At 39.4% G+C, this 22685-nt stretch overlaps 1 protein-coding gene across 2 annotated transcripts in view; it reads right to left on the reverse strand.

Moving 5' to 3' along the window:
- The window catches only part of LOC119725911 (PAX-interacting protein 1-like), a 62937-nt gene that overhangs the window by 31490 nt on the left and 8762 nt on the right, over nucleotides 1–22685 (reverse strand). For both annotated transcript variants that reach the window (XM_038197524.1, XM_038197523.1), the window contains exons 2-10: nucleotides 20342–20479; nucleotides 14810–14917; nucleotides 13211–13324; nucleotides 11328–12093; nucleotides 9656–9747; nucleotides 8395–8490; nucleotides 6842–6982; nucleotides 3614–3735; nucleotides 983–1173 (exon numbers count right to left, since the gene is read on the reverse strand). In XM_038197524.1, the coding sequence (XP_038053452.1) occupies nucleotides 983–1173; nucleotides 3614–3735; nucleotides 6842–6982; nucleotides 8395–8490; nucleotides 9656–9747; nucleotides 11328–12093; nucleotides 13211–13324; nucleotides 14810–14917; nucleotides 20342–20479 (1768 nt within the window). The remainder of the gene's footprint in view (nucleotides 1–982; nucleotides 1174–3613; nucleotides 3736–6841; nucleotides 6983–8394; nucleotides 8491–9655; nucleotides 9748–11327; nucleotides 12094–13210; nucleotides 13325–14809; nucleotides 14918–20341; nucleotides 20480–22685) is intronic.

Consider the following 22685-nt stretch of genomic DNA (forward strand, 5'->3'; position numbering starts at 1 on the left):
CAACAATTTTAATTTCATAATTAGTCATCAATTCGCAACATGTAAATTGTAATGGGCCCAGTCAGGACACAAAAGGTATTCAAAAAATAGGATGTTACACACGCTGTAGATCCTAGACATGGTGCCCGGATGTGCTGTATTCTTGCACAATCTCACAGGTTTTTGAGGTCAACTCACATGCTCTATTGTCTGCTTTTACTAACAGTTTAGTTACAAAAACCTCTCTCAGTGATCCATGTAATGTTCTCTTTTTCCTTGGCTTCACCTCGTGAGAAAAGAACGCTCAATGGATCACCTTAGAAAGCATGTTATACATGTACTCTACCACTACAAGCTGTCAAAATTTGTATAATCAGACTAATGAATTAATCAATGTAATTTGCGAAAATTGCGGCCACTTAAGTGTCAACGGAACAAAATCTGGGCGAACGGGCCCTGTTCCTATAACAGCACCAAAATCCAATCTTAGGTCATTGGACTCAGTCTAACCAAATTAGTTAACAATGTTTAACACCAACAGGAATGGCAGGGTTTTGTTTTTCGATGGAAATTTTAGGTTACATGTAAATGAAGAGGATAAAACACAACACGAATTATAAATATTGCAAACTACATGTAGTTAGCGATGTTTAAAACCAACACAAATATCATGGATAGAGGGCAGGGTTTTGATTTTTTAATGGAAATTTTTGGTAAAATGACGATGAAGATGAAAAAAACACAACACAAATATAAATATGATGATCATTGGCAGCACCATGAATGCACAAAGCAGCATTGATTCACATGCTATCGAATAGAGCATTTTCTACCAAAAGATGTACTGTTCAAAATGATAAGAAATAGGGTCATTAGAATTGAAAGAAGACTGCTTGAGGTTACACAAGTCATTTCGAAATGATAAAAAACACTCTAAGAATTAAAAGGAAAGAGGGGCCTGTAACTACACAATCACGACAATTGCCAAAATTTAGTGACTTACCCATCAGATTTGTACACATATGGCCATACTTGTCAATCTTAAATGGATCAGGCTGGTCATAAACCTGATACCTTGCAGCATTCAGATTGCGGATAGATTCATGGTTACCAAGCACCAGATCATTCAACCACTGCACATTGATGACTGGTATCTGCCACTCCTGGGCCTTCTCATACTTGGCTCCTTCCATTCTGCATCAGTGAGAAAAATCAATAAATGGCAATGACAGAAATCACCATTGTGGTGCATACATCTTCACATTTTGTTCTGACATGCTAAAGTTTAAGTAAGAAATAGGTGGTAAACAATTATAGCGGTCAGGCATTAAATTTATTTAACCAGTTCACGTCATATGACATGTATACATGCAAAGGTTTTGAGGTATTCGAAATGGATGACGGATAAGCACACTGTAACGAGTGAGGCCGGAAATATCTGTCTGCAACCCGCTCGCAGCAAGCAAGGCCGGAAATATCAGCGTGTGCTACCCGCAGATGACGGCCTGAACCCGTCTAGCATTGAGGTTCGTGAAAAACAATCCCGCACCCGGGTCCGGTCAATGTCAAAATAATCCTGGTGCGAAGTAATTAAGCAGTGAAAACAGACGATTATGCGCAAGACTGAGTAAGATCCGGTAATGTAAACGCTGTTGCCTGTCACGTCATGCCGACAGGAAACTGACAGGCAAAGCATCGTTTTAAAGGGAATAAGTATGTGCTTGGCCATTTGTGTGTGACTGTCAGTTTGTGAATTCGTGGCTACATGTAGCAGTCCTTCTGATTTGAAAATCACAGGCGTGTGGAAAAACGCACACTTGGATTTTTCTAGGCCAAATCTGTGGTCCAAGCTACTCCACTACAACCACGTCCTTCCCGCTGTCATGTCGCTGCACTTTGTAGCCAATATCTCCCATACCCACCCACTGCTTAATGTACTCAGTTGTACACCTGAATCGCCCATGACAACAACAATTGATTGAATAACATTTCAAAAAAATAAGCTACCTATAAACTATTAAAAGTAATCCACAACTCTTACGCAATTTTTTTTTAAAGCCAAGACCATGTTTTGTAAGACCACGGCCATGTTCTGTGTTTTGTTGAACGGTGACAATGATTTGACGTGGTTTCAGCCAATGTCGTTTAATACAAGTCTGCTCTCAGCGTGCAATACTGGGTAACCTATAGCCTTGAAACAAGATGTCCGCTTTTTTTACTGCGGACAGTCTGCGTGGGCAGTGTTACACTGCTAGTCTGGTTGTTCATTCATTCTTAGTACGTACAGTACATGTACATACGTACAGTAGAAGTGCGTGTGCTGTGCAGGTGACTGATGACTGCTCAATGCACTTTATTTAGAGCGTATTTCGCTTTGCATGTGCTTTTGATACTTATACTGCATTGAAACGAGGCTACTGTGCTGTCAACATGGCGCACTGGCTGGCAGAAGCCATTCCCCGCTGCCCAACTGTTTTGCTGGGAGAAGTATAAATTATATGTTAGCCTTATTTTTGATTTTTTTCTCTTCACCGACGAAAGTTTATTTCACAAAGTATGAGGTATGATTATGCCAGAAATGTATACCTAGGAGTGCGGTACAGAGGGATTCAGGCATGTGATTATTCACACTTCAGGAGAAGCTTTTAGGCATGCGATGGCATGGGGGTGTGATCACATGCCTCTAATCAGAAGGATTGGTGTAGTGCGTGGCAGCAGCATCACGTGTACATGTACACGTACACAGTGTACATTTTGTAAATGGAGCTAGGTGCCACATATTATGTACAAACAAGTGGTCTAGCCCAGGCACAAGCAGATGACATTTACTGCAACTTTATTCAGCCATAAAAAGTCAAAAAGTTTACAAAGTTCCAACGATTTTGTTTTACCATAATGTGACTTGGAGCGCACTGTCGCATGACTGGTCTTAACCAGTTCGTGCCTGGACAAGAACGGAACAAGGCGTGGGATTACTTTTTACTCGACTTCAAGCCAGGCAGGTTGAAGCCATCACTCTCAGGCAGCAGCGAGTGGGTTGCTGACAGATATTTCCGGCCTCACTCCCTCTTTGTGTTTATCCGTCATCCGTTCCGAATACCGCAAAACATTTGCATGTACATACACGTCATCCGGCCCAAACTAGTTAAACACCACTGACCAGTGTTTCAACAATGGCTTCAAACCACTGTTTCAGGTATCTATGTTACTCTCGGATATCCATGTACCTGACGGATTATTCCAAAAGTCTTGATTTTGATTACAGTACTACCATGTTGGCATATATATGCTTCATTGTAAAGCCAGTAATCTATGTGGGAGTCAGTAGACCGCCTCGCCATTAAGCCTTTAGTACATGTTCCCGGGTCAGTGAGAATTTTTCAAAGCCTAGCATGTGATTCCCCAGCCATCATATGCCCAGTACAGATCTTAAGTGTAGAGACGGTCTTTGTGGACTAGTCCATACGCAGTCAAGTTGAAAAATGCTTTGTTAGGGGCTTGGCAACTCACTTATTGGAACCTTTCTGTATTACTCTCTAGGCTTTTGAAGGAAATTTGCTTAATACAACGTTTTGGTCCAGAATTCCTTTAACTGGTCTTATGAACTGAACAAACAAATGTTTGATCTCTATACCTGTTACAGACAAGTAGTGTGTTGCCCCTGGTGAAGTAGCCTGTGTATTTAGCACCCAGTAATTCAATTAACGTCTTGACATCATTTCGCTCACCCCCTTCGAATCCTGACATGGAAATTACCTGCAACATGAAACATCACATAATGTTACAATTTTAACAAGCTAATATAGACCAATCAAGTCACAAAATCACTGTAAACTCATGGAATCCTAAGGGAAGCATTGTGAAGCTACATGTGAAGAACTTTCTTTTTGCCTCATTACAGCTGCAGTTTTTGCCAATCAGTGACATAATGCACTGCACAAGCAAAAGACACTATTAACACAAAATGAATACTCTTCCTAAAGAGACCCTATAATATATCATTCTGGGCCACCACGGTTGAACATTTTGCAACTCAACACATAAAGGGCTTCATGTTGATTAACAGAAGAAGGGTCAATAGTTCCGAATAACAATCACTTGTATGCACAATGACTTCCACAGGCCTTGAATTTGGGAATTTTTAGGGCAAGGCCACTATGGCCTTGAATGAAACAAAATTATAGAGGGCACCACAGCCAGTAGGGAGGGCACCAAGGCCAAACTAATATCTGCAGAAGGGGCACAGAGGCCGGCAAAAAAAAGGCGAATTTATATCGGCGATCATGTAGTTTAGGGCCCCTCTTTAGTTTCGATCAAATTTGAGTCAAAGGTGTTGTTATCATTCAAAAAATTACTTTTCAACCTAAAGCAGACTTCTTTTCAGCTTAATGACACCTATTTTGTAATTGTGAACAATTTTGGGGATAGAAATTACGTTTTTTGTAAGCGGTTTTATGGTTGGTGATGTGCGATCGCCATCTCTATAGTATTTTCGTGTTGCGTTTTGTCGTTGTCATCGTCATTTTACCCCCAAATTCCCCTCAAAAATTCGAAACCCTTCCCTTTATCTACCACCTACCTGCATATTCTTAATGTGGATTAAAAGTTGATTTTGTTCTCTTAGGGAATCAGGCCCATAATTAATACACGATCGCCATTTCCCCTTTTGACAATCGAAACGCCATGTGCACGCGTGTTTTGACTGTACGCGCTGGCCCCGAGCTCGTTTGCCTCGTACACGAACATCAATGCGTTCTGTACCGCGCATGCAAGCACTGAGAAAAAGAAAGTCGATTGACTGCATGTAAGATCAGTTGTCAGGCATTATCGTCTTTCTCTTCCAACAAATGCCAGTGAAATGTTTCGCTAATGCTCTCTTCGCTATCCTCGAGATAATCATCGTGATTTTTAAAGCATTGCATTTTGTACAACTAAATCTGAAACCTCCAAAAATTGCACAACATAATGATTTTATCCACTGGATCGTTCACGAGGCTACCCGTTCCCGACTGACTATGTGCTATGCGCTAGCGGACGGTGCGGATATGCTGGTACCATTGCATACATCTTTGTACATATGCACGCACGTGCGACACAGTGATTTTTCCATGTCACCTGTCAATGTTTAACCTTTTGTCCAGCCGGAATAGGCTCCGATCAGTGTTATGGCCTGTGTTTCTACCGTTGAAACACTTCAATAATGACTGGTGAAAGAGATTAAAACTACGTTTGCGATGATTTTAACAATAGGCTCCGAATAGGCTCCGATCAGTGTTATGGCCTGTGTTTCTACCGTTGAAACACTTCAATAATGACTGGTGAAAGAGATTAAAACTACGTTTGCGATGATTTTAACATCGACTTTTCATCGAAATTATGATTGAAATAAAATGACATTTTGTGAAAACAATCGTTAAAAAATCAAATTTTGTGGGACACATTGTAAGAAAATCGGAAATTTCGTTGGAAAATTCAAAAAGTCAGATTTCCGATTAAAATCGGAAAAGTTTCATCTCTGATTTTTGTCAAAAACTGTTTTTTGGGGGGGCTGAAATTATGGATTTTAGGTAATCATTTTGGCATCCTAACATCTATGCAAAATGCAAGTATTTTTGTGTGAATTTGTATGTTAGGCCGAAAGAAAGGTTCATATTGATGCGAAGAGTTTTTTTGTTTAATTAATAGTTTCTTGTAAGAACCTATACCAAAGATGGGCGGACAAACTATAAAGTGAGTTCAATACCGTAACGTGAGTTACCAAAGTATACAACCTGTATCCCTCTAGAGATTTTATGATCGTTTATTTTCTAATAATTGAAATGGTAGCATATGACTTACACCTTAAAGATGTAAGGGCACAACAAATATTTATTTTTCATCAGTGCACAGTATGTAGGTTTTTTAAATGTTTGCAATGTACTTTTCTTGTAACGTGAGTTACCAATAAAAATCTAACTGCAAACCAAGAGAACATTATTTTGTTGGCCTTTTTTGTAATTTAGTCACTTAATTTCAAGGGATCTTCTGTGAGAAAATCCACCCTAAAAATGCTTTTACTTTTTATAACAGCAAAAAATTGACAGAAGACCCTCTCTGAATGTAACACGAGTCTAAGCACCGTTGATATATCGATATAACTTGATTATTCTATATTATTTTGATTTCGATATCCCCGATAGCAATTTATAATTATATCGAAATATCAAAATTTTTGATATTGAGGAATCATGTGGAATTTATCAAAAAAAATATCGAAAATGTGTCAGATTATTTTCAAAATATATCTCGCTTTTGTGCTTTTATTTTGTGTTTATCGTTTGCTGTATAATGAAATAAAATGCGGCAACTTGTGCTCGTCACTCAAAATAAAATATTGCGAAATGCCAAGTGGCGTTGCTTTGTGCTCTGCGTTCGCTGGAATTTGCAATCTCCCCCAATGTACAACTGGAGAAACTCTCAGTGCCGAGATTTGTTTTAAAAATTTGAGCAATATGCTCCAGAGAAAGCCGTGGAAAATTGGGACTGTTTGTTTGTGTTTTTTTAATCAAAGTGTCATCTTTACGGTCTTTTACTTTTACTCGGGATAATGTACATGATAAGGTGATGAAAGAAAAACCCACTGGGAACACAGCTATTGAAAAATGCACACATGCAAGTAGGTTTGCGGTAAACTTCATTTTTCATTAAACTAGCATTCTTTCCAAAGTGCAACCAACGGAAAATACGAGTGACAATGTATAATTTGCCAAAAGTGGATTGACTAGGGTCATTCATACAGACTGTAAACTGCAAATCCATGTTGGCAAGGAGAAATCAACTGGTAGTGAACTCCTGCTCACTCTTCAACTTTCTTTATACTGACCTGGTCTTTGCATGGTGGCGGTTGTAGTGGATAGTTGATGACAGGGAAGTGCAGGGCTCGCCAAGCTGGTTTCATCTGTTTGATTTTCAAACAGTCATTCAACCAGTTGGCCGTTACACATCGCTTACCATCTTTTATTGCCTGTCAAAATCAAACAGGTTTCTTTGTTACCTTCAAGCAGAACATTTTAACGGTTTCTTGTTTTAATCCAAAAAATAATTTCCTTTTTTCTCTTCTTATTTTGACTACGAAAAGAAATCAAAAGTATAAAATGAAATACAATGGGAACCTGGCTATGTGTATTTATAATAATAATAAGGCTGAGCAAGGAAATGGACTGGAGCATGAACTGAACCTTCAGTCTGTGGCACATGGACTGCTGCATCACTGCTCCACCACCAGTGCTGTCCAGCATACATCATGCATGTGTACACTGGCAGTCTCCTAAATACTGCTCTACCATTTCACTCCTATTACATCTTGCTTGATTGTTTTTTTTTTTTTACAGAATTTGCCATTTTCTTTCCCACCCCCAGTTGTCTGTATGTCCAGGAAATTGCTATCGCCAGAAAGCCACTCAAAGTGGTGACAATAAGACGCATCAGTCACTAAAGAAAGAAAGACGCATCCTCATTCGACAATACTAAAGTATTGTCGAATGACAATATTTATTTGGCTCATTCATTTTGTCTTGATGGTTTTATGCAGAATTTCACTCTTGACACAAGCATTATGGCCTTCCACTGCTGTAACCTGGGTTCGAATCCCATCTGAGCCAACACATGTATGTGGATTGGGTTTTCAGTCCCTACTTGATTCCGTGTGTTTCCCAAGAAACACCCACCTCTAAAACTGTAATTTCTTCTCATTGTCTCCTCTCTACAGGTTTCTTCAGGTTTGCAAGCTATAGTGCCAATGGTGCTTTTGAGGAAAACCTTGGTTTCGTTACCAGAAATAAATAATAATAATAGTAATACTAATATAGTGAGTGGGAGTTAAAGCCAGAGTCCATCATTTGCAGCTATCCAAAAAGTAACTGGCGTAAGTATTGTTGAAAACCATTCTTGTTTGAAAGATAGTAAGGGGACTAAACTCCCTGTGAAATTATTCTTTCTGGGAAGCTGTCATTTTGAAGAAATCAACGAAAGAAGGCCTTTACAACGGTGCATCTGTTGGAAATTTCCAATAGTAGTTCGTTTTTTTTATTCGGTGAAACGCGCGCAAGCGTTGACACGACGCACACGCGTACGCGGTTGCTATAATTCGTCAGGTCGGTGCGCGACATCGCGTAGCTGTAATCGGCTCAGTGAGAACGTGTCTCGGACGCTGAATTCAGGCCCAATTCAAAACATGATTCAACAATTTTTGATTTGAAATCGAGATCCTACAATGTTGTTTTTCTCGAAATATACAGCTGAAGCTGAGCTGAAAGTTCATCAGGCTAGTTGTTCAGAACCCTTCTTTAGATTTTGAGCACTTTTGTTGCTTCAAACGAACAAAATGCACAAATTACAAATGATGGACTATACCTTTAAATGTATTGCTTTACTCACCAGACTAAATACTTCAGTCCTCTGAGTGTCACAAAGCACATGAGTAATGCGATCTGAGTAGCAATCATCCACAATACCTCCATGCTCACTTATAACCTGTCAGAACACAAAAACGAATATTTCTAGCACTCATCTGTTTCACGATTAGGCAAAAAAACAAAAATGTTTGTTTTGCCTGCACATGAAAAATATCAGGAGAGTCGGTCAAATGGGGATTTTTATTTGGGGGGGGGGGGAGGGAGGGTATACATAGAACACATTTAGGCCTACCCTTTCTTCTAATTGACAAATAAATGGAAAGAATGGCCACTTGTCTTAAATATTGCCATAGTTCATACATTTTGTTTTCAGATGAGTGGGCAATTAATGTTTTTAATTTTCGTTGGTGATTGAGTCATGTTGTTTCAAAAACAGAATTTGTCTATTTTTCCAGTCAAAATGTCCTATTTTCTTGAAGCTCACATGGTAATTTTGACCAATATTCTGTCAAGGATTCCATTCGGTTACCAGTTGCCCCCTACCAACATACATAAAAGCATTGGGCTATATGTACTGCATGCGCCAACTATACTGTATATACATGTACACGTGAACATGATGTATGCAGTACATCACGCAACATGCCCCAGGCCTCGGTCTCAGTTGGTTACAAGTACAAAATACCGGTACGGTGAATTGGAACTGTTCTATCATTACTTTTGTAACAAAATGCAAAATTATGGCATTACAAAGAAACAGTTAACGGCAAGGTTAAAGTTTATTTAATATTTTTCAAATCAAATCCAAAAAAAACCCCACACACACCGGAGATTTCCAGATTTTTGGGTTGGTTAGGTGAGGGCAACAACAAATTTTTGTTTGGCCTTATGACATGTATGAAGTAACTTCATGCCTACAATCTTACAGTACACTATTGTGTTTTAGTACAAATTAAATTGTTATCATGTCTCCGATGGTGTCATTTCATTGGCCTGGAGTGGTCACATGTCACATATTAAAAGCAATGTGACGTCAATTATCTTGATAAGATAGCATCTAACCAATTATATCATTATTAACGTCTGTTGACTGTCATTGGAATGCATTAAACTTCTGTAATGTACTGATTTTACGTGCCTGTCTAACTTCGTAAAATGATATATGTGGAATTATTCCTAGCTCCTTATTCACAGGCAACACTTTGTGTTTTGTGCTAGCCTTCTGCAAAGAGTCATTTAATCGATAAAGAGCAGTTCTGTAAACAAAACAAAACGAAATTTACCTTTCTCCAGGTTGCTATGTAATGAGGTCCTAGAAGTTGTGGATACTCGATAATAAGGAAGATACATCCAAGAAGACAATTTTCACCGGCCACTGTCAGTAAGAAAATGCAAACGGATTGACAAATCTTATTTGTGTAAGAGTATAGTATTGCGGACAGCATTTTGGTTGGCATTTGATAGCATTTTTGTGTCATGGACATGCAATTTTATGGTTTGGCTTTTGCCCTCAACTATCTACTTTGTAACTACTCTTTACTTGCATTTAAAAAGCTTACCCACTTGTGTACACCCATACTTGTTCCCTTGTTGTGGGGACTACACACGAGTTATCCCATGGTACTATGGGGACCGAAGACACTGTGGAGACAGCAGAGAGCCCCCATAACTCGGTCCTAATATGCTTAAGAATTTCCCCGTAACGCGGTGATGGCCCACCCAATGGACCCGGCCAACCAACCCCAGCCAGCTAAGTGGGCAAGTGGTCAAATGTCACCCAAGGAAGTTCTCTGACAGCAGTGATGATACTAAAGAAGCACCTCTGTGTCCCATTTAACCCTTTTTTAAATTTTCATTTTGTCATTTTCAAGGGTATTTTGGCGTTTTTTTTCTTTTTATGCTAATCCAAATTTACATATTCATGAACAAAACTGTGATGTCGTTTCAGGCAGAAAGCTCAATGTTAAAGCTATTGCACTACCAAAAGTTGCCAGAATTTTGGATATAAATTTCTCTGCCGTAAATTTTCTTTTCTTTGGTGATTTGTTGTTGTGTCCATACATAGCAGTAAGCCAATGAGCAAACTTTTCTCACAAATATTTCAATAAGCAATTGTTTGCGTTCACATTTTGAACTGAAAAGCCCTAAATGAACAGTGTCTTCCTGAAATGACATCACAGTAACAGCGCCCTCTGTTGTCTGGAAAACGATGGAACTTAATAAAAAATGTTTAAAAGGAAAATGCAACATTTGCAAACATCACTAAATGAAATGATCAAATTATCACGAAATACCTTACTGGATTGTTAGGGAATGACAGTCTCAAGCATCCTGTAAAATCGTGGCTCCTGGTGTGCGGTCATTTCCAAGAAAAATGGTATTTTTTCAACGCTGGTTGGCCGACCAACGTTGGAGAAAACTGGCCTTTTTTCAAAAACTGCTCCTAATTAGTTATTCCGCATTTTCTTTGCAATGGATTACACAACTGTGAAGGGGTACAAGTCTGCTTGACTGATTCTCTGACCTTACACTTCCCCATAGTCTATAAATTGCTTTGTTTCATCTTAAGTGGGGTCAGGGAACCAGATTACAAGAACATGATTTGTTTTCTTAGTTTTTCCAGCATCTACAAGCCCAAAACGTGAAATAAGTAACAATATTTGTTATTACATACTAATCCTCCAAATCCATTTAATTCTGAAAATTGCAGCAAAGCAACCGTTGTACATTCCCTTTAAGAAAGTACACTTTTCAACAAAATCAACCAAAACAGGATGTCAAATATTTGTTATAAATTGAAAAGTAGAAAGTTGCACAAAATATGTTCCTAAAAAAACTTCACTTCTTAGCCCCTTCAATCATACCATCTGACTCCACATAATGTGGTGCTGTCCATGGTTGAATTAAAATGGTGCTCTTCATTTATTTATACATACAAACTGTTATACGACTTACATGTGTATGTGGGATCATGTCCATAGTATTTTTTCTGCTCTGCCAATGGCATGTTTGCATGCATCATCTCGTTACGTGTCTGCTGCTGCGACGCCATTCCAGCGATCGCGCTCAGGACCTGCGACATTTGTCGCTTCTCCTGAGGCACCGCTGGCATGAACGCATCAACCCCATTAGTGATGTTTCGCAGTGTTCTTGGCAAGGAATGGGACATTGGGCTGTTGCTACTCGGTTCAGTGATAGTGCTACTACTGCTTGGGCTTGCCGTGCCTGTGTGTCGCTCGTGGGAATGCTTGTCTTTCTTTTTGTCTTTACGACTTTTATCCTTGTCTTTGTTCTTTTTCTTCTTTTTCTTCTTTTCCTTCTTGTGTTTATGGTGTGACACTGTAGGCTGAACATTGTCAATCAAGGGAGGAAGTTCAGGCATTGGAGGTAGTTCTTGTTGCCATGGGGCTTTCATCTTGAAGACAGCCTTCATGGCTTGCTTCTGTGGAGTACCATAAACCAGCAGTTGCCCCGGTGCATCTTGGGTCGTCTTTACTTTGTCCTGGGACATTTCCTGTGATTGGTTGCCTTCATCTCCAAGTGTCGTTGAGTCTGTTTCCATGGGAACCTCAGAGTCTGTTTCTAGTAGTTTTGGTAGGAGCAAACTGGGGTGGTATGGTTTAGTGTGTGGTACTTTCTTGGCATTGATTGCATCAATGATCCAGTCAGGTGTGACTACTTGAATGATGTCGGAATGTTGAAGGGCACACTCATACTTGGCCTGAAGGGAAATATCAAAGACTCAAAGTTTGCAGCATGACACAGACCCAATCCTTAGGTCTTTTTCATGCTGCAAACCTAGGGTATACATTACATTAGCCCTGGGATACTGATTTGTGTTTTCTTTTTTTGGAGGCGATAATATTCCCCCATGATATCGCCTGTAGTGATACATATGGATTTGTCAACAAATCAGAGCATGCATGTTCACATTATGCACAAGCATAAACTTAGGCTCACTGGGATCTAGCACCAACACTTTGCATTTTTCCCCCCATTTGATAAAACAAATCATGCAGATAACTTCTAAGAGTGTTTTCAATTTTCTTGCAAATCAGTATCCATATGATCGCAGCATGCACTGGGTACCATGTGCAAACAGTCCGTTCACCTTGTCTGGTTCCCTGACCAGACATCTATTGATAAAATCATAGGTCAGGTAACTGTAACATACAAAAACAGAACATGATACAGCAAGCCCTGCCCTCATATGAGTACATGTACCTGACCCAATATTTATCAGAAAAGTCATTCATCCGCACACTGGCTCACAGCTTACACAACATGTGAATATAGAGGTTGAGTTAAAAAAAAAACGTAACCCAATCCCCTAACATTATATTTCATGTTAAAAAATATGTGGCACCAAGAATACTGACTGGAAACCAATTTCATAAGGTACTTTTGGATGAACAAAATTACTGAAATTGCTCAATCTGTTCAAAGAACTTTGCCATTTATAACACAATAACCCTAAATTAAAATTGGACTTCCAGTCATTATTTTTGGTGCAACATATTTTTAAAATATGAAATATACTTTTGGGGGTTTTGGTTCCGCTTTTTTTTAACCCACCCTGTATATTCACATGTTGCATATACATGTACTTATCTCACATTACCTCAAGTCAAGCATACATCATCTAGTAGCAAGTCAAGTACCGGTACAAGATCTGTTTTCAAATGATCTGTGATAACGACATTGCTTTATCACTGATCATCCCCTGCTACATGTATCTGCATTGTGACTTAACTTGCGATTATTGTGTTGGACTTTGTTCAAATACAGGTAATCACACTATATTTTTGTGTGATTTACTGGAAAAAATGTTTTCTTACCCCCTCTGAGTTAGGAGTGATAAGATGGGTGCAGCATTTGTTGAGATTCAGTTGGCAGGATCCACCATAAAACGTCACCATGGCCCACAATGCCTCACGATCCAACTCACACATCTGAAATACGACAACAATGTAGTCCGTAACTCCCAGCATGTACAGCGATCCAATATATGGGCTCAAAATGATGCTTGTCAAGACACATGTAACGCAAGACATCGGATGTCATGACCTGACTAATAAACAGGGCAAAGGTCATGACATCCAAGCCCACAGTGTGGCGGCACTGTTCCATTGTAATTACTGGTTCAACAAACTGGCTCAATGTCATAGTAGTAGGACAATTCATTCCTTTGTCAAATCATAGATGGTTATACGTGTACCTACCTATGTTTAATCAGTTTATCAAAATCATAATATTTTTATCTTTACTTTGTCTTTGTTTTCAAATTTACAAATTAACATACATGCACATGTAAGGTGTGGGAATTTAAAATTAAGAAATGTAGCAAAACATAAAGATAACTTTGCAAAATGCTAGTACCACATGAACAAAGAAGTTGTCAAGAGTAAAGACAATACTAACAAAAAATATACAAGGACATAAATGTGAAATGTTTTGCCCTCAACTCATTTGCCCAAATTATTAAGCAAGCTATAATGTACCTAACCACCAATATTTGGATCCCACAATCACATAACAAAGTACTCTAATGCAGGTCTGTCATGTTGACTGCATATATTTAGTAACACGAAAAATATTAATAGGTCAGAAGATATTGAACAAAACTTGTCAAATGTTGTACATGTACTTTAACTGCATTCTGAGTTTGTACTGGATACTCTGCATGTGATTAACTCAAATTTGAGTGCAGTATATAACATGGTATAGGGTGAACATTTATCTACCGGTAGTTCTTTGGGCAAAGCCAATTGTTATCTTCCAATATAAGGGGGCTAATATCGATTATAACACCTCACCCACAGATTCTGTGTCTTGATTTTGGAAGAGAGAAATACACTTTCCACCAATTTTGTATTGAAATTGGTGTTTATTTCAACTGTGTTCAGATATAAATAATTTAAAATATTAAAACCACTTGAGCAGAATCTGTGGGTGAAGTGTTATAAAACAAATATTGAATGCTTTATCTCGTGGTGAAGTAAAACTAGCCACCCTTGGTGATCCATGGAGCATTCTATTTTCCCTCGGCTTCGCCTCAGGAAAAATAGAATGTCCATGTATCACCTCAGGAGGCTAGTTTTACTACACCACTCGAAGCATTCAATATTTGTATACGGTCCACCATATTTGTTTCACTGTACCTCATACATGGACATATTTTCAATTGGAACATCTTTTTTTTACCCTACCACTCAGAAATATGTTCCCGAGCCGCATAAGCATTCCTTACACATCCCGTTTCTAGTGGTCCATATGTTCACGCATGTGAATGCTATGCAACAGTTTCCCCAAGGTGTGTACATGTAAATGACAATAAGCTGTTTTTTTCCATTAGCCTTTGACCTCAGGTAAGAAGATTCTCTTGTGGTGACTTAGTCCCCCTGCATTCATAGACTTGACCTAATTGCCAGTCTTACCTGTGAGAAGCATGCTACCACATTGGTGAAAAGTTGAGACCTCTCTGGTTGGAAAGCCTTAGTTGGAAGAAGGACCCTACATCGCACAGACATCTCAACCCATAGTGGCTACATCAACAAAAAATACACGCATAGAAAAATACAATATTGGGTTTGAGCCAAAACAAAGATTTAAAAAAACCTGACTAATTTAATACATTTCTTCTTCAAAAAAATTGCCTAGATAATGATTCAAAGTCAAGTGAGAAATATAATATTTTATTACTTGACGATCGGTCTTGTCAATGTGGGTATCAAACTCCGAGTCTCTTTGGACAATAATGCACTTGAGTTGCACTGACATCTTGCGGAATTGATGTCAAAAGTTGTTTGAAAATACGTAAGAAAATTAGCAGCAACGCAGAATGCATGATGCAATTGGGACTTTTAATACAATTGGGACTTTTAATAATTGGGAATTTTAATACACCTTTTGATGGTTCATTTAAGCATACACCAGCACAGTTGATTCACAATATTACTGTGAACAGATTAAGGAATGATTAAAGCAAACGTGAGTGTGCTCTTTTTAAATTAAAAACTTTGAAGAAAAACTTTAAACTCAGATCTTGACTTAATCAAAACAACGATTTTGTGTAATTATGCAAAACCTAAATTGAGTCGATGGCAATGAAATAGGGGTGTTTGAATGTGTTTACAACATCTTACACTTTGTAATTAAGTGGAATCAGTTGATTTAAATTATTAAAATGACCCTCCATCAATTGATTTTGCCAAAAATATGATTTTTACAAAAAATGATTTAAATCAGTGATTCTTATTAAAAGAATCATTTGATTTAAATCGCAATTTAAATCAGTGATTTAAATCAACGTGATTTAAATCAGCCAACCCTGATTACATCTAACAACCAACTGAACGGGTGGCTCAATGGTTACAAGCGTTAGAACTAAAGCCCATTGACCAGGTTCAAGATGCGGCCATGCATAGCCTGAATATTTTAATCTCTCCCCCCCCCCCATTTTCTAATTATACAAATTTTCTACCTTAAATCTGTTTAAAATTAAAACCTGCGCGTACATTTCATTGCAGAAAATGTTGTCTCCTTTTTCTGAGTCGTTGCTCTTTTATACGAAGTCACAACCACAATGTAAGTGAGGCATCAGACTAGGTCCACAAGTATTACTCGGTTACTCAATAAATCAGTTGCAGTGTCAATTATTCGGTTACATTTTTCTCTTGCACTAATCGAAAACCACTTTGTGGCGTAAGAGATCAGCTAAAAACATCCTAAACCAAAAATCTCTAATATATTACATGTAGCACTGAATCTATTATATTTAGGTGATAAAATATGGCAATGAATATACAGCCCAAGTTAAAAAAATATTTAAGATGTACATTGTAGGCGATATCGTTTTTAGATCATCGCTCTTTTCTTTCAACCCGCATTTTCCGAAAAAAAATTGGCAGTTCCATTAATCAAAATTGTAATAAAAAAGGAACGATTAATCATTCAAAATAATAATCATAAGCTTGCATACCTACACCAGACGAAGACACGGAACGGTAAAAAAAGTCCGAAAATGTCCACTGCTAATGTTTGCTGCTAATGTTTCAGTGCAATGCACCTTTATCAGGGGAATTATGGCTTCTTGTGTTGTACTGCCGGTGGAACAAATGTGGTTAACGCCCCGATCATCCCATCAAGGTAGGGCGTGCAGCTAAGATCGGGGCTGTATGTCCGATGATGCCGTGGTGACAACGCACAACGTCCCTGTTGGAGTGCAATGGCGCAAAGTGTTGGGCGACAGCTACATGTAGGCCAGGTTGTTTCATCTGAACACTTTGTAGATGCTCCGTAAAACAGTCGGCCAGTCAGCGCTTGGTTTCGCCAACAAAGAGCAAACCACAGCATGTACACGTGATGCAGTAGACAAGATTGGCAGTGGTGCATTTGAAGTGGATGTGGATGTTGAAGTTGCTATGGTGACCAATGATGGAAGATGTCCAATGAACATGTGCGTAAGTTCTTCATCTTGGGCGCCTGCAAAATCGATAGTGATGCAAGCATCAAATTTGTTGAGGACTTCAAATACTTTGGGTCCAGGATGCAGATCATGGAGAAGAATGTGAAGACTAAAAAACCCGCGTTTGGAGCCCTGAATGACATGAGCAAGATACCGAGGTCTGGCCTGTCAAGGAAGCTCAAGCTGAAGTTCTTCTATGCCACTATTGAATCCTTTCTCCTTTATGGGTGTGAGGCATGAACCCTCATCAAGCCCTCAGATGAATGCTACACAAGGATGCTCCGGGCAGTCCTCCATGTCAGCTGGAGGGCACACACAACCTATGAGGAGATATATGGTAATCTCCCCCAGGGTGTCTTCCAAGATCCAGGAGCAGAAAATGCGCCTCGCTGGTCACTTCTACTGGCATCCCGAGCTGCCAGCAATCAAGGTCATCCTTACCTGAATGATACCTGAACATATTCCTTAGGACCAGATATGGCAACAATGATGTCATTCATGTACCGTATGTACAGCAATGGTTTGGGCAAGGGAAAATCGGACATCATCTCCTCAAGATAGCCAACAAACAGACAAGTGCATAACTTGGACCCATACATGTGCCATTAGCAATGCCAGTGGTCTACAGGTACATTGTAGTGCTTCTCATTAAAGGTGAAGTTTTTGACGGTGAGAAGAAGTTCAGCAAGCCAGGAGGATATTGTTGGGAGGGTCATGGTCTGGACGTTGGTCGAGAAAATGACATAGTGCTACTAAGCCGTTTGCATGTGGGATGCGTGTACAGAGACTCATCATCCATTTTGAACAGGTACGGGTAGGTGGAGGAGCCTGTGAATTTAAAGTTGGCGAAAGTACCGGTATGCATGAAGAAGCATGGAGTGCTTCATTAGTGGCCTTCACATAGGAGGGCAGTTTGTTGACCATTGGAGAAAACACAGCGCCTACATACGTGTACATAGAAATCAACCCAGTTGGGAAATCTTAAGCAGAAACAATGCGACAGCCCGGACTTCTGAATTTTGGGAAGCATATAGAAAACGGAGGTTTTGGGAACCAGGTACGGTAGCTCACCTGCATCAAAAAAGGCCTTGATGGTGTCAGAAACGATGCCCTGGTGCGTAGGGTTGAGGTCATGGTTGATCACTTGATAGAATGAGGTGTCAGAAAGTTGGCATTCAGCTTCTAACAGAATCTTTATGTCAAACCACAGTAGCACCCCCTTTATCAGCTCTTATGATGACAAAGTTCACAACAGCCACTTGTATTGTTTGTATTGTTTTGTTTATTTTCCATTTGTCACAAATTAATATAACATCAACATCCACGGCCACTTCAAATGCACCACTAGTTATCTTGTCTACTGCATCACATGCACACACTGTGGCTTTCTCTACATTGGCGAAACCAAGCAGCGACTGGCCGACCGTTTTACGGAGCATCTCCAAAACATTCAGTTGAAACAACCCGGCCTAGTTGTGGCCCAACACTTCAGCGCGTCATCACACTCCATCAAGGACATGAGTGTCTGCGTTGTCACTGATATGCAACACTGATCTTTGGAACAGCGTGTGATGTTCCAACTGGGCACACTCTACACTGATGGGATGAATGTGGAGATTACCACATTTGCTCCACCAGCGGTACATCACAACAAGCCATAATTCCCCTGACGAAGGTGGATGACACCGAAAGCTCAGGTACAACTATCCAGTGAGCACTGTTTTACTTTTGCTATTCACATTTTTTATGTATACAGTGCGTAGCAAAAAAAAAAAGAAGGAACCCAAATAGAAAAGCAAATTATAAAAAAAATGTAAAAAATATTTTCAAATACGTTAAAGATCATGTAAAACACCAATGTGTCTTATTTCCAATGATACGTTGATTGTGTGTCTGTGGCCACGGATGACTGGGCATTTATTGTTACTCTGTCAAGGGTCAAAACCTGCACTGGGCCAAGTTTTACCTGGCTAAGATTGCCGGCTGGTTTGTTTAATATGCAAAGGTTGAAATGGACTAATTGTTAAGTCATCAATGAGTTTCAGAGCACTGTGTGGAAAGAGGTGGTGGCCACATTGAAGGCATTGGACCATGAGGGGTAAACTTCAACAATGAGAGTGGTTAAATCACTGTGTCAAAATTGAATAAATTGTGTAAAAGAAAGGATGTCTTCTTTCTTTAAATTAAGCCGTTTCACATGTCCAGAATACCAGTTATCCTTTTGCACAAACTTGGCCCAGTACAGGCTTTGACCCTTGACAGAATAACAATGAGTGCTCAGTCATCCGTGGCCACAGACACAATCAAGGTATCATTGGAAAGAGGACACATTGGTGTGTGATGTATTTGGAAATATTGTGACGTTTTTCCTCCCACAAAATGTTTTATTGAGTTGTGCGCGGGAGCGGCTCCGCACGCGGTGGGGATTCTACATTCGGAAACATTTGGATTCTACATTTGGATTGACAATTGGAAACAAAATGTAACTTGTACTACTCAATGCATCATTTAATTTGCACCTCCAAGCACTGTTACCTCCAGTTACCTACGGAGGTGATAGGACCTCCAAATGGTGTCCAAATAAATTATTCACAGGATTTCTGGCTTATTTTCTCTCCTAAATTTTCCCTTAAAATATGCAGACTTTGGATAACTGTGTGCTAAATTACCCCAAGCTAGACTTGCCCTAAATTAAATAGCTGGGGAAAAGTGTCACGATATAAATAACACTATTTTCTACTCACAATCTTAGTTGTAGAGATCAGCGCAGGTCCGCTCAAAGTGACAGCAAAATTGCAAGTGAAGTGCACCAGCTTGTGACGTACGCGTAACCAAGCTCCTTAGCAACTTTAAAATACGCGCTATAAATTTGGCTTCAGTAAGCGCCCAACTATGCGGTTTGTGCATGCAGTGCAATGCCAATGCGTCCAATTCCGCGCCGCAAACTAAAAGAGCCCAACGCGCTTTCGCTGGTACCTTGTACCGCCAAGCACTCACGCTTGTGCGCTCTGTACATTTACATGTATGTGTGCAGCTAAAAACGCCCAATTGCTAGTTTCTATCGCCCAATGAAGACCAGCTGCCAGAATTAGAGAGAATCACAGTGCGAGAAGTCATGAAAATGTTTACCAATTTGCACTACAATATTTATCTGATTTTTTTTTATAATTTACATTTACATTTGGGTTTCCCTTTTTTTATAAAACCTATATATACAAGCCAAAATTCCCCTGATGAAGATGCATCGCACCGAAAGCGCAGGTACTACTATCTGGTGAGCACTCTTGCATGTTGTATGTTCTACAGTGCTACGCAGCATCCCTACATGTAAATGTACATGTAAGTGTACTTGTAAGTGGGTTTTTTTGGGGGTTGTTGTTCTAAATAGTTTCCTTTTATAATCATTAGCAGGGAAAATCCATTAAAAAAATATTTGTCAACAGTTGTGCTTGGCTGCGTATCTGCAGGAAGGCCCATTGCAAGATGAAGAAAAAGTATTCACCGATATTACAGGCAGATCAAATAGATCCCTTGCTTCACTAATCTCCGGGGGGTCATCTTCCTCTGCTATCACATGTGTTACCCTGTCTGTCAAGTAGGATTCCTGACTCCCACCACCAGCCTGTAGCAACTCTTCAATCTAAAGTATATAAAGAAAATATGGTACGATACATGTAAAGCGTGAAATAATTGCACTTTTGACCTTTTCAAAGAAAAGTAAATTGAAATCCATTTAGGGGCAGAGAGTAAACAAAATGTGCAAACAATTAATCAATCCTTTTTTTTCAGTTTCAATAAGTACACTTTCTTTTGGTTAAGGGGATGCTAATTTTTAAGAAAATCATGACCACATATCAAAATATTATATTTGCCAAAGTGGCTATTTTGGCAGCCATAACACATTTGTAAACAATGGTAAAAGGCCACAGCTACAGAGTTGCAGCACAACACTGTATGCAAGTGTAAGAATGTACAGGAACCAAAATTCTAGTGATCTCAGCGGCCAATTTACCAAGCATGGTGAACGTTTATTACATGTATTTTGTTTGGTGACCAGTTGTGAAAAAAAGCTTATACTGCAAGGGTGTCAACATGACAGCTCAGGAGACCTTGTCTCGAAGTTCTTGTCATGAAACTGCCTGGCAGAGCCTGCCAACTAATCATTATGCATTGGTACTGCCAAGTGGATTGACAACTCCTGCCCAAATGTTCTTCATGTTTCTTATCGGTCCTGGTCAACATTACACAAAACCAAAAAAGAGTACATGTACAATCATTCCATTATGTTTTGCATCACAAAAAAGCTTTTTTTATTGGTTATGAACTGGTATCCTCATTTCACAAGGAATCACCCCCTGGCGGCAGATAATTTATGCAAATAATGGGCATAGTGCAGTTTAGAGACCAGCATACAAATGCCCCTTGACACATGCTAGTGAGTGATTCCTTGTTCACACAGGGGACGCAGTACACATGTAAGCCGTGAACCCCAAAACACGGCACGGGGCACAAACCAATTGATGTGACTCTCTGGCCCAATGCCTCATGATGTCTACAAAGCACTGCACTTTTTCTTCTCACAGTATTCAAGAGAAAATGTTTGGTTTTTTGGGTCACCAAAATTGTTAAATTTTGTGACCAAGATATTTACAACTGGTTTTACATCATTGGATTCTCAATAGCTATTTTCCTACAACCATGAACTCTGGAAATGATTCCTTTGACATTTATAATTATGGTTTTTGAAGTATTTATGGATATATAAATTTACGCAAATATTGGTTGCAATTAGCAGACTGAATAATCTTTTTATGATGAATTCAATTTATAGGAGCCAGCTCCACCAATTTGTGTTATTACTTGATTTTTTTTATTGAAATTTTTTTGAAGTGCAGGAACGTTCGAAAGTAACTTGCTTTGCAGTTTTTGCTTGGGAATTCCTTGTATTTAAAAAGTAGGTGCTTGTTATTTGTTCAGAAAAATAAAAATCAGATTTGGGGAAAATGTCGCAACCTGACGCCACATTTTTCTTCATTATCATCTCAATGAAGGTCATTCATTGCAAAAATGATGATAAGACATGAATTTGGGACTGAGAATCATTTCCAATTTTGTTAGGAAATAACTTAGACAATTTTCTTGACTCTCCATAGACTTTGTACACAATTGCAGAAGTGGCGTCAGGTTGCAACATTTGTTCATCAGGTTTCCTCTTTCAGCCTCGCAAAATAAAGTTTGGGTCGCGGCGAACGGTAGGCACGCAAGGTGCGGTGAGAGGATAGGACTGGAAACTAGTCTAAAAGGATGTCTATTTTAGCTGCGACAAAAAACAGCCATCGAATCATGCATCAGTTGGGGAAAATGTAGCCAAAATGGTCCCCTCCAATTTGCATGTAAAGGGCACAGGGTACGGAGTCCAGTCAGTCAGCAGGAGTCTGCAGGACGTTGTGATCAAAGGCCAGATTTTCCTCAAATTTCATTCAAATGCAAGGTTTTTCATGTAAAGAGCTCACACCCTGTGGCGAGCTCCACAGATTTGTGAATGACAGCTTGACAGGCAACAGCCGGGGTGCACTTTGCCAAAGTTGACGCACGCTCAGTGGATGATTAAAGCTCTAGTCTGGTTCCCTGACCCCATTGGCCTTGTGCCTATTTTAGGGGGTCTGGGAAACAGTCTGGTAAATATCAGAGATGCCATGCTTTTTGAAAACCGTCAGAATTTGTCGCTGATTTACCATGATTACTGGATGCAATAATCTACCAACTACATGTACATGTAGTCCCATAAATGAGGCCAATTTACTGGACTACCGGTCCCTTCGCAAATAAAGGCCACACTTGGAACA

Source organism: Patiria miniata, unplaced genomic scaffold (assembly GCF_015706575.1).
Source record: "Patiria miniata isolate m_02_andy unplaced genomic scaffold, ASM1570657v1 HiC_scaffold_19, whole genome shotgun sequence".
In the NCBI taxonomy this organism is placed as follows: domain Eukaryota; kingdom Metazoa; phylum Echinodermata; class Asteroidea; order Valvatida; family Asterinidae; genus Patiria; species Patiria miniata.